At 35.5% G+C, this 13426-nt stretch overlaps 1 protein-coding gene across 1 annotated transcript in view; it reads right to left on the bottom strand.

Moving 5' to 3' along the window:
* Positions 1-12588, bottom strand: part of LOC116520743 (macrophage mannose receptor 1-like) — a 50783-nt gene extending 38195 nt beyond the window's left edge. The window contains 14 exon segments of the mRNA XM_032235070.1: positions 3308-3465; positions 3824-3871; positions 3874-3982; positions 3984-4006; positions 5859-5928; positions 5930-6003; positions 6700-6813; positions 7726-7791; positions 7794-7880; positions 9777-9950; positions 10292-10345; positions 10348-10692; positions 11298-11388; positions 12580-12588. Coding sequence (XP_032090961.1) covers positions 3308-3465; positions 3824-3871; positions 3874-3982; positions 3984-4006; positions 5859-5928; positions 5930-6003; positions 6700-6813; positions 7726-7791; positions 7794-7880; positions 9777-9950; positions 10292-10345; positions 10348-10692; positions 11298-11388; positions 12580-12588 — 1422 coding nt within the window.
* Between the last annotated feature and the right edge of the window lie 838 nt (positions 12589-13426).

Genomic DNA, 13426 nt, shown 5'->3' with positions numbered 1-13426 from the left:
GGAATGGCAAACATAGCTTTTCACCCACAAAAATTAAATTATTTCAAAATATATTTAATAGATATTATGCCAAGTTTCTAAAATGTAAAATATAATTGTATTTTTTCAGAAATAAACAGCCAGTAGCAAAGTTAATCCAAATTTAGCATGCCTAAACTTTCATTTTTTTAGTCAATGCAAGTTAAAAGTTTATTCCCAGTCTTCTGAAAAATATAGTCAACTGAATTTAGAATTTGTTTGTTTATCTACTTATTATAATATAATATACTTTAAGGCAAAGTATTAATTATGTAGTAGCAATCCTATGCAATATGAATGGACAGTTAAAGAATCTCAGACTCCTTGAGGCCTCTGAATGTTGTTTATTGCTTTAGCAGCTCCCAGAGCCTTCTCTAATTACAAAACTGTAGAATAAGCCCAAAAGTAGGCTGTTATGTTCATTTTTAAACCAAGATTTTTATTCCAAACAAGATTCATTAGTATGACTATCCCTGTCTATTTTAATTAATCTATTTATTAGTATCCCACCAACCGTTATATTTATTACTATCCTCCAAAGCCATTATGTAATATCCTTAACTACAAAAGCCCATCCTTTCTTTTTAGACTTAAATACCCTTAAGTATTCATTCTTAACTCTGATAAATAATGCCTTTAAAAAAGAACATTAATAACAAAAATGCAAAAATTACCATCAATGAAATTAGTTCAATACTAACAGAAAAGACAAGCAAATATTAACACTAAAAAAAATATCAACAGACCAATATATTTAAATAATACTCTGTAGCCAGAAGGGTGGCAAGGCAGCCCGGCGAGCGAGGGAGGATCAGACTGCCTGATCCTCCACCGCTCGCTCGCTCTTTCATCCGCTCGGGCTCCCTCGGCGCCGCCCTGGCTACCTCCGTCCATCCGCGCCTGCAGCTGCGGCGACATCATCAAGGCGAAGTGGAGCAAAGGGGCCTGAATCAGGCAAGGCACCGAGGTCCCTTCGCCTCACTTCGCGACTCAGACGGAGCGGCGGCGGGGCCCTCTCTCCCGGCCGGCCTCTTTCCCTCTTGCTCTTCATCTTGATGATGTCGCCACAGCTGCCGGGCGCGGACCGATGGAGGTAGCCAGAGCGGTGCCGGGGCAGCCCGGGCAGGCGAGTGAGCGAGCTATGGAGGAAAGAGATGAAAAAGAAAAGAGGTTGCAACTGGCCACCTGTGGCCATTCTTTCCCACACTGTTTTTAAATATTTTTCCTGCCACAAAGGATCATGGTTTCTTCACATAATGGTGCCAATGGTGCTTCCTCTCACGTTGTTGATTCCTCATTTCCTAGCTATTAAAATTTGGAACCCGCTATGTAGCTTTTGGCAAGAGAAAAATTACTTGTCCTCCGATCACATAGAAAAGAGATGTGTTTGCACAGATAAATACTCAGTTGACTTTAGTACTTAAACAGTCTGATGAACCAAAATTTGAAAAACAGGTGAAATGGAGACCAGAAGCAAACACACACACAGTAAAAGTGTCTAGTTTTGAATATCATCCTGCCTAGTGCTTGGGGAAAAAAATAAGAGGAACATTTGGATATACATTTTGAATTAACTTGGGAAGAAAATTGCTAAAATCACTTTTAGCTGTGTTCTATATTAAGGGTTCATGCAGTAGCATTTCTTGTTGAATTAGCAGAGTAATATTTACAACAGTCAGCTAAGATAGTTTTATCTGTCTTATAATGTGGGTGGGTAGAGGACTTAGACATAAGTGCAATGTTTGCCTGTGATTATATAATAAATAAACAGCTTATACATTTGAATTAGATGTTTTTCAAATCATGTTTAACCTATACTTGATATACTTGTATTCGATACATTTATTCTGCAATCAAAAGATGCTTTCCATAACTTAAATGTATAGAATATTATTGATATTTATTGGAAGATCTATCACAACAGAAACAGCCTGAAAAATTAGAACTTCCCTATAGTAATGATTTTTCATTAAGTCCCAAAAGGAAGAAAAGGAAAAACCAAACACCATAGATTAATGGAATCTACCATATTAAACTAAAAATGGTTTCCTTACTTCAGATTTCAATTCAGCATTTCATCTTGGTTTCAGAGTCAGTGAATTATATTGTCATCACAGCCACTTTTGTTGTTATTATTATCGGCATCTTGACTCATTCTATGTGTTGTAAATCATGCAAAGTCTCTTTTCTCTGTGACCAAATAACATGTTATGGCTGCATATTTAATGCTTAGAGTTATATTTTTCCTTGATACATCACAGGTGGGAGTGATTTAGGGCATTCTCTTATGAAAACTGGACAAATCTTTCTGTATTCTGACAATCTGAATTAAAATCATACTCTTCCTCTCTCCAACCTGTAAAAACTTTAGGAGTAAAGTTATTATATGAACCAACAGAATTGTGTTGCTGTTGTTAAGCTCCTGGCTGTACCTGAACATGTTTGTGTGTAAGAAAAAGATCATTTTTGTTTAGTAGCAGCTGAGAAAAAATAAAAATATATACCTTATGCCTCTACTCCTTGCTGAAGATATGGCTACCTCTGTCAATCCACGCCCAGCAGCTGAAGTGACATCATCACGATAAAGGATGAATTCTGGGAGTTGAAGTCCACAAGTGTTAAAGCTGTCAAGTTTGAACACCCCTGGGGTTTTTTTTCTAAAGGGTTAGGGGAGCAAGGATCTTGTAACTTGACAGCTTTAAGACTTACGTGCTTCAAATGCCAGAGTTTCTGAGCCAACATATTGGTTGCTAAGCAAGAGTGTTATTAAGTGATTTTCATCACATTTTACAAGTTGGCCATGGCCCACCCAGTCTCATGACTGCCAAGCCACTCTCACTCGGTCACACTCCCACCCGATGACATGGCTGGCAAGCCACTCCCACAAAGCAGGCCACACCTACAGAAGAGGTTCTAAAAAAATTTGAAACCCACCACTGCCTTGGATCCATGAAAGTAGCATTATTTGCCAACCCATATTGAAAAATAATACAATACTAAAATATTATCCAACAATTGTGAGAGGTGTAGCTGCAGCATATCTATCAATTTTAATTTAGTAGGATAAATATCAGTAACTCATACAAACAAAAGTTCTTTAGGAGTTCTCCACGATTTTTAAATGTGGAAAAAATTGTACAAAGGAAAAAGTTTAAGAAACATGTGTAAAATGAATTATGTTATGGAATAATAGATTGTATAAGATAAATTTCTAGACACAACTTTTATCCAGGAGAGAACTGAAGAGAAAAAATATATCCACCAGACAATTGAGGGTTCTTATTGTTACCTTCCCAGTCATGATGACACAGTCTTCTTGCACATTGCTTATAAGTGTGGGTTCTCCTTTCTGCCATTTGATGAATCTCACTGTAGTACCATCACTCCATTCAAAATATGAAGAAGTCTTCTGGTCATTTAGTCCTATCCACAAATTATCTGTTGATTCTAAAAGATAAATCCATTTTATTCATTTCTTCTCAAATTTAATGAATGAAGTCCATAGGTTGTATATAATCCTCCAGCCTATAGAACTCTCTGCTATGTCGGTTAGGATATAAGAGAATTTATATGTGACATAATTGCCAAATGTCTGTCCTAATTTGCTATGAATGTATGCAGCAGTTGTTGCATCATTTAAACCACACAAGCTGAGTAGATTTTTTTACAAATATTTAAGGCCTAAATAAATACTCTCTTTTTTTTTCTTGTGATGGCAGCGTCAGCAGCTATTTCTTTTTTTTTCCTGGCATCCATGTACCAAAGAGTATACGAAACAGGAAATAAGCCTTCTAAATATACTCACCATAGCCAAGCTGAGAAAAAACAAAGCTGTATTCCTCAATGTCATTATACTTATTAAATGTCCACCATCCTTTTGGCAGGAGACTGAAGCATCCTTCCACGTTTTGCGATCTCTGTTCAGACGGTAACAATGCTTTGCATATCCAACCCAGTTATTTGGGGCATTTAATTGGCTTAAGATCCTCTAAAAAAGACAGTAATTATATGTAAACTATCAAGAATTTGGAGTAGCAATAGGGGGAGAATCTTAATCTTGTGTTACAATGTAATTAATTCAATAAATAAAATTTAGTTAATGCATATCTGATAAACCATCTTAAAGATAAAGGTAATTTGTCCATTGTCATGAGGACATTTTCTAGAAGTGTCATTAGGATTACTATAATCAAATCTAATTTTTAGTCTAATTTTCGTGGAACAGGCAGGTACTAAAGTAGCATTTTCTAATATCCTGCATCATTTTTTAAATATTCCAAAATTACCAATGTTTTTTACAATGCATGTTAATTGGAATAAGAATTGTTTTACCAGATCATTGCTTCCTTCAAGCTTTCATTTTATTTTATAGAAACAACTAGACACTTTCTTGAAAATAATTTTGGAAACGAATATAAAGTAAAAACTACCACACTTTGTGGAGAAATATATATAAAATTAGTACAGGCAGTTCGGGCCAAATTTCTGGTCATTAAGTCTTTATAGTCATAAGTTGACGCATCTGTCTGATGGAACCTCATTTTGCAATAGTTTTTTGCACAGTCATTAAGCATTAAGCAAATAACTGGAGTCATTAAGCAACTGTAGTCATATAAGTGTCAACCAGTTCTTCCAGCAAAAAAATGGCATAAATCATGATGGGTGCGCCTCGTTTCACCCACGTAACACCTACCCTCCATGAGCTGCACTGGCTACCTGTTGATCTCCGGGTGCGATTCAAGGTGCTACTTGGTCACCTACAAAGCCCTCCATGGTATTGGATCTGGGTACTTGAGAGACCGCCTACTGCCAATCACCTCCACTAGACCGATAAGATCGCATAGATTAGGCCTCCTCCGAATTCCATCAGCCAGCCAGTGTAGACTGGCAACTACCCGGAGGAGAGCCTTCTCGGTGGCTGCTCCGACCCTCTGGAACGAACTCCCCGTGGAGATTTGGACCCTCACCATCCTCCAGTCCTTCCGCGCCGCCCTTAAAATCTGGCTGTCCCGGCTGGCCTGGGTTAACGATTCTAACCCCACTCGAATTGTATGACTGTTGTGTTCTTAAATGATGTAGTGTCTCCATGTTGTAAATTGTTTGTCCTCCCCCCCCCCTTTTGAACTGTGAGCCGTCCTGAGTCCCCCCAGGGAAAAGGGCGGCATACAAATAAAGTGAAAATGAAAAATGATTATGTAACAGTGGACTGCTGCAACTGATCATAAAGGAAACTGATTGGCAAACACCCAAAGTTCAATCACATGACGGTGGATGGTGACATAACATTTTATGGTGGCCAGAAGTTCTTTACAGGACTCATTCTGGCCCTGTCTTAATTTTGAATGATTGTTAAGCAAGTGGTTGTAAATCATGACTACCTGCAGATTTGGGCCTTTCCTATGCATGCATATCTTTAGCTCTGAAAACCTTCAGGCTTTAATTTATCTAAGAGGAATGATATATTTCATATTAAAAATGTTCTTAAATAAAACTGAGGCAAAATATATTTTAAAAATTTCCTCAGGATATTAGATAATCAAACTACTGATGAAATTTCAGCATCTCCCCCTCCCACAGCTATAATATTAGATGTGTATATAGGATTTTTAGGCTGCCTTGCCTCCTGCCACCGAGTGGACCACCTTGGACCCAAGCAAAATAAATTCTGCATAATGTGCATTCAGAATCTGAATTTCTGCATATTCTCCACCTCAGGTAGATCTATTCTCACAAAACCATCACTAGGAAAAGAATGCAAAAATGATATCTGGGGTATGTGTGCCATGCATATCAGTGAAAGTATATTTATTCAGTTTACCTTAATTCAAGTTTAAATCAACCTGAAGAAGGTGAAGATGCCTGTATTGAAGAGTTCGTTCTTTTACAGATGTAGCCATGCTTCAGTTCACAACCGATTATTTGCCCATTTACCATGTCTACCCTGCATCAATCCACAGTTTTTCCCTGTTTCAGAAGAGGGGCTACCTGTAACAGAGAGTGATTATCTATCACTGTTTGATGTTCAAGATGATAACATTTTTATCTGTAAACAAATCAAAACTGTTTTTTTCCTTATCTGCAATAGCTTTTCAATAACATGGTATCCACATACAGTATATAGATCAGATCAAATGAGCCAGCCAGAACAAGTCTATATATGAGGCAGAACAATTTTTCAGTCAAGGCAAAGCTTCCATCTCAACTGTCAGAGTGACAGGAGTTAGGTGACACATCAGTGAGGAATGGCGCCACCTTGCACAAGCCTACACACTGTACAGAAGAGGATTATTACCACATTCAGCTAAACACAGCTGCTGAGTCTCTTTTCAGAGTTTTCTGTCAGGGTTAGGGCATCTTCCAGGGGCTCAAAAAATGGTAACAATACTGTAAGAATCTATGTTTATATACATATACATAATTATAAATATGCCAGCACACGTCTAGAGAAAGTGTCAACTTTCTAACTCAAATACATAATAAACATGTAAATATTTTATATGTGTATTAATCATTATAAGAAGACTGCAAAGTATTGTTTTAAATGCTAACTAACTTATTTAAGAAAAACTATTTTGCCAAGGACAGTTAAGAATTTCCAAATATTTTAATCTTAATATCTTTAAATGTTTACAGTTCTCTTTAGGACATAACAAAGACTTATAACTGTACATATGTACCCACCTGGAGCCCAGTTTAAATATCTTAAAGGTTGATTACTAGTCCACTGCCATCCACTGTCAAAATCTGGATTATTCAAACCAATCCAGTAGTTGGCTTCAAAATTATTTGTTAATCCTATTTGAGGAAGAACATTCACATATTGATCAATTATGTAGATGTGAGTGAAGACAGAGAATCAGATAGACATACAGACACAGTACAATTCAATCTGAAGTACAATTATCATCTTTCTCTTGGTTATTTAATTTCTTATTAAATGTTATTTAATCTGCATGAAAACAACTAAGCTCAAAGTGCACTAAGGAGTCCTCAGTTGAACCATGAGCTACTATATTCTCTTCTATTTGTACAATGAATATTTCTGGGAACTGTGATCAAACTAATTAAAAAAAAAACTTGCTAAGGAACTCTTGAAATTTTGGCACTCAGACACATCAGCCATCAATAGGCACATAGAAATAAATTACATTTACATATGATTCAAAAGAGACATTTAAAAGTTAAGAAGGAAACAAAAAGACCAAAACACATCTTCTTCATCCTTAATATCCAGAAAAGGAGAAATTAACACCAAACAATCAAGCAGAAAACAATACCGTAATCTAGGAACAATTAAGGAAAAACCAGAGTCCCATCAACATTGGCAGAGGAAGATACTGTTGTAAACAGGGAGCACCACTGAGGCTATTAGATAGTCAGGTAGGCAAACAACCAATCTCAAAGAGCATCAAGGATTCCATAGTTCAACATGAGCTATTGTTACTTATATATTAATGACAAATCAATCATATTAACTTTCATTTTGGAGTCGAAATTTAGCTGATGAATTTCAGTTTGATAAAGGTAGAAGGGAAATGTCAAAAAAAAAGGATTGCTTGAAAGTGTCTAATATTTTTCATAAGGTAAATTGCTCCAGAAGTAAAATGATGCTTTTTATATGCAGCATTTGAAATTGCTTACTACAGATGAGAAAATATTTATTATCAAGAATCTTTTAGAAGCCTTTTAAGAAATGTTTTGTTATACCTGTCAAATATGCTTGTTCATATAGTTCATTGATGTTCAATAATTCTGAATGTTGTTGCTGACAGCTTTTCTTGCTTGATCCCATGTTAGAGCTGACTGGGAATTGATCTGGTAGAGATCTCCTGTCCAGTGATTTTTGATCCAGAAAAAGTCATCTTTTCATCTGTAAGCATTATGCAAATAGAATCAGCTCATTAGTTGCAGAGCCCTGGGAGAATTTAAATGTGTTTTTTTATTTATATTTTCAATGCATAGTTTAAGAACTGCCAAATACTGAACATAGGTTCTGGCAGATTTTGAATAGTGCTTTGTGCTTCACCAAGCCACACAGTGAAGTAAATCATCTCCCCGCTTATTGCCATATACCTTCTCTGGATAACAGAGATAATGTATCTGTTCCTGTGTATCACAAAGAAATCCAAGCATCCTTTAAATTTTCTTCTTCAGGACATCCTTGCACAACATTGAACCAACTATCTCATTTTTCTACTACTGCAACATGCTTGTATTGGACTTTAATTGAAAATAGATGTGATTGTAGGAAATTGAGGGTGACTCAGATGCTAAGGTGCTGAGCTTGTCAATAAGAAAGGTCAGCAGTTCAGTGGTTTGAATTCCTAGCGCTGAATAACGGAGTGAGCTCCCATTACTTCTGCCCAGCTTCTGCCAACTTAGCAGTTTGAAAGCATGTAAAAATGCAAGTAGAAAAATAGGGAAAACCTTTGTTGGGAAGGTAACAGTGCTCCATGTGCCTTTGGCATTTAGCCAGGCCAGCCACATGTAGACATCTTCAGCTCTTCGGCTTACAAACGGAGATGAGCACTGTCCCCTAGAGTTGGGAATGACTAGCGCATATGTGCAAGGGGAACCTTTACCTTTACCTTTAATTGTAGATAGTAATCTAGTAGTCCTTCCATGAGCTCCCTGTTGAAATGGAAAGCAATTGGGTTTTTTCCATTTAGCTAATTTTTGGCTGACCTTGCTTTTCAGCAGCAGACAATTGTCACAAGTTTCAGTCTTTCTAGGTTTGACATTTAGTGCTGTCCTATCCAATTTTGTTTATTGCGAAACAAGCCTGGGTGGTGGAACTTACTGCAATTCACATACTGGGATTGAAAAACACTCAAAATGTTGCAGTGAAATGAAATAAAGTTGTATTTAGTCATACAAGAGTATAACATCTGACCCAGGTTCAGATATTCCTCCAACCAATTATTCTGTCTTTTTAGCAGAGTTTGAAAACAGGAGGAAAAAAATGTAATTATCATACCTCCAATTAAATGAGAATATTAATAAAAGAGAAGTAAGGAAGGACCAGTTTCAATTTTTAAGAAACTACTGATTAGGAACTTGCTGAGTGAAAGTTTGTAAGATTGACCAATGCAGCACTGATTTTAGAAGTGCTAGCTTCCTTTCCCATTCTCTGAGTCAGCAAATCAGAATAAACAAACCAGCTAGTGGAGAGCTGTTAAAGCAATAAGAGAAGATTCATTTGTAAAGGGTGTCATGCTAGTTTCTCCAATGAAGTAGACGATGAAAAAAAGTACAATACAACTCTGAGAAGTTTGATTCTGATCACTGAAAACAACGTGTGTGTGTGTGTGTGTGTGTGTGTGTGTGTGTGTGTTTTATATAACTGGTTATAACACATAACACATCTGTAACTGCTTTAAATAATATATTAGTGAACATGAAACTATTGTAGAATACTTGTTTTTAAATATAAATATAAATATGTAGGTTCCCATGCATGGAAGCCAGTTTGTGTCTAGTGGTTACAGCATCAGTCTAGAAAGGGGATATTGGTGTGTTCAAATCCCACATTTGCCATGAAAACCAGTTGGATGACTTTGTGCCAGTCACTCTCTCTCAGTCCAACCCACCTCACTTTTGTAGAAAAAAATAAGAGCAGGAAGGTATGCTGATACGTCTTCTGTCCTGAATTGATTATAAAAATAATAAAAGTGGACTAACCAAATAATAATAAATAAATAAATAAATAAATAAATAAATAAATAAATAAATAAATGTATCATCAAATAAGAGTTTACCTTTTACTGGACAATATCCAGTTAAAGAGTCTTTGTCCACATCTGGAGTTGTTCCACACCAAAACCGTTTGTGTTCATCATCATCAACTATGCATTTAGCATGCCATTTATTCATATACTTAAAAGGAAACACACAAGGTGCTCCCAAGGAATTGCCTTCTATAGTGAATAGAGCTATAAAAATATCAAACATATCCATGTTAGATTGAGAAGTACTGAATTGAGAGTAGCAGTGCTATTTAAAAATATCTCAGCATTTAGTTCTAAGGCATGTGTACCGTTTATGTACAAAACGTGTAAGCATGATTACTTCCCTCCAGGAACAATTTTTAGAATTTAAGTATTAGAATAAATACATGACATTTTTCTCAGATTATGTAAAAGACAAGAACTCTACTATATTAAAGAAATACTAGGTAGTAGTATAATTCAAAATTATTATTAAAAGAGATTCAAAAAAGAAGGTATAGAATTTAAGTAAGCAAATTCAGCAAGGATTAACATTGAATATTTACCTTCATATTTCTGGGCACACAAGCTCTTCTTTGTTCCATAGATCTTCCAAACACTTTTGTGGAGGGTTTTTTGGATAGTATAACCCCATTCTCACGTCCATTAGCAGGATTTAAAAACAGTTCTTGATTTACAAGGGCAAATAGAGTGTCATTTCTGCATTCCCATTTCTGTAATTCAGTGGTTTTGTTGCATGGTGACAGTGTAACTGGAACCATGTTTGATTTTGAAGGTACACTCAGGCATAACTTCACTGCCATATTCAATAACTGATGATCGGATACCCACTTAAAATTTTGCCATTCATTAAACTTGTTGCAGATGTCGAAGGTGAAGGAACGAGATTCTTGAAGTTTTAGGCAACGATCAAGATTTTCATTGTATATCAAAAAAGTGTCACTATCTAAAAATGAACCAAATAATAGTAATAATACAGAGTAATCATATTGTTGATAGATGGGTGGGTGGGTGGGTGGGTGGGTGGGTGGGTGGGTGGATGGATGGATGGATGGATGGATGGATGGATGGATGGATGGATGATAGATAGATAGATAGATAGATAGATAGATAGATAGATAGATAGATAGATAGATAGATAGATAGATAGATAGATAGATAGATGATGGATAGATGATATGGATATGGATATAGATATATATTATATAGATATAATTTTCCATGAATAAAATTTGGTTTAGTATGATTAGCTTCTTATTGTGTTTCCCATCTCCTATACAACTTAAACATTGAAACAATTCTCTTGGGTGTCATTTAGTTTTTTTAAGGTATATAAAAAGAGAAAAAACTTTATAATGTTAACTTCTAAACTATTATTTTACATGAAATCAATAATTACAAAGATACATTACTATTAAGACAATAACTCAAACATAACTGTGTGACATTATTTTTACAGAATAAAAAGTAAATTCAACAACTGAGTATTTAAATAATTGGAAATATAAATATATATATTAAAAATAATTTAAATAATTGAATAAATATTACCTGATGTTTGAAAAGCTGGATGAATGAGAAATAAAAAATTTAGGAACAAAAAAGTAGGCTTGCAAGCAATAAAACATTCCAGAAAACTACTCTTAAATTATGACCAACTGAGATAGCTTCTTTTGAGGAACTCCTTTATATATAAGAGCAAAGAAGAAAGAAATATTTACGTCTGCCTCCAATCTTACGAAATGTGTATGTAATAAGGAGTACTATAAATATATTTGATTTCTATGTAAAAGACGTATTTCTACAGAAATTTCTTCAGGAATTTATATCTACGCATGCATACAGTACATTCCTATTACACTACTCTCTTTGAGAATAAGAAACTTTATATATGAATTGAAATAGAGAAATACTAAATGATAGATAGATAGATAGATAGATAGATAGATAGATAGATAGATAGATAGATAGATAGATAGAATAAACTTTACTGTCACTTTGAATGTACACTAATTAGCATGCATTCAAATGAAATTTCATTGCATATAGCTCTCAATGGGTCATCACCTCCAATATACACTAAATAAATAAATAAATTCAAAATTATGCATATATCCACATATATTATATGACAAAAACAACACAGTCTAGTATGTGTACATCTAAATGGCAAGAAAAATGAATCTTGTGAGTTTACAGGATGGTATAGGGAACAAAGCTGTTACAGAATCTGAAAGTCCTGCTAGAAATACTTCGAAACGTCCTCCCAGAGGGGAGCCACAGAAACAGACTGTGAGTGGTGTCTGGGGTCTTTGACAATACTTTGAGCTATAAGCACATAGCGTTTATAAGCAGTATCCTGAATAAGCTAGCTTCCTATAAACTTCTCAGCTGTCCTTACCACTCTCTGTATGGGCTTTTTATCTGAGGCACTGCTGCCATAAAACTAAACAGTGATACAATTTATTAAAATGCTCTTAATTGTGCCTCTGTAAAAAAAAAAATGTGGCCAGGACAGAAGAAGAAAGATGTGCATCTTCATCCGATGCAGGAAACGCAGATACTGGTTTGCACACTTCACTAAGGATGATGTGTGAAGAGGCCAGCTCAGATTGTTAGTTATCTACACTCCCAGATACTTAATACTGTTAACCACTTCTACAGCCACATCCATGAAACTGTGGAGTATGACCATGCCAGCTCTTTCTAAAATCTACAATGATCTCCTTTGTTTTATTAACATTTAGAACCAGGTTACTTTTATCGCACCAGTCCATCAGAGCCTTCACCTCTTCCCTATAGCATCATCATTGTCATTCCAGATAAGACCCACCATTGCCATGTTATCCGCATATTTCACGATTCATAGCAGATTTGACACAGCAGTCATGGTCATCAGGGGAACAGTAGTAGGCTCAAGACACAGGCCTGTGGGCAACCTGTACTCAAGGAGACGGAAACCTTTCTTCCCAACTCGCACAAACTGGGGCCTATCAATAAGGAAATCCAGCATCCAATTACATAAAACCTAATAGACACAGTTTGTTCACCAAATGCTGAGGAATGATTGTGCTGAACGCTGAACTAAAATCAGCAGTTGCACAATAGTATTCTGCTCTGCCAGAATACTATTCCTGTGAAGTACACAGGAAAGTGCATCATGCATAGAGCAGGTCTTCCAGTAGGCAAACTGTAAGGAGTCGAATGTAGGGGGAAGGCATGAAACCATATACTATTATTCAGTCAATGACTGACAAAATGTGAAATATATGAAATAAAAGTACAATCAAATGGATGATATAAAATACTAACATAACAAAGATTTTCTATTATAAAAATATAAAATACTTTTATGATGATATCAATTACACCTGTAATATAAACTTAAAAATGTTACAATCTATTGGTAAAAATACAAATTACCTAAAACAAATAACTAATGTGATAAATCTGATTTTTGATTGATTTTTTCATACTATGTTCCATGAATAATATGAAATAATCAGGAAGCTATCATAAATCCTTATTTTACTTTTCAGTGATGATCCTTTTCTTTATTATCCCTCACTTCCATTGCATGCTGCTTTTAATCATTCAACCATCAACTTTCTATAATTCAAATTTATTTCTGACCTCCATCCCATTCTTTGTGATTTGCAGAGGAAAACTTCGGTTTTCTT

The sequence above is a fragment of the Thamnophis elegans genome, chromosome Z, assembly GCF_009769535.1.
Source record: "Thamnophis elegans isolate rThaEle1 chromosome Z, rThaEle1.pri, whole genome shotgun sequence".
Lineage (NCBI taxonomy): Eukaryota > Metazoa > Chordata > Lepidosauria > Squamata > Colubridae > Thamnophis > Thamnophis elegans.
This window is presented reverse-complemented; position numbering and strand designations above follow the sequence as displayed.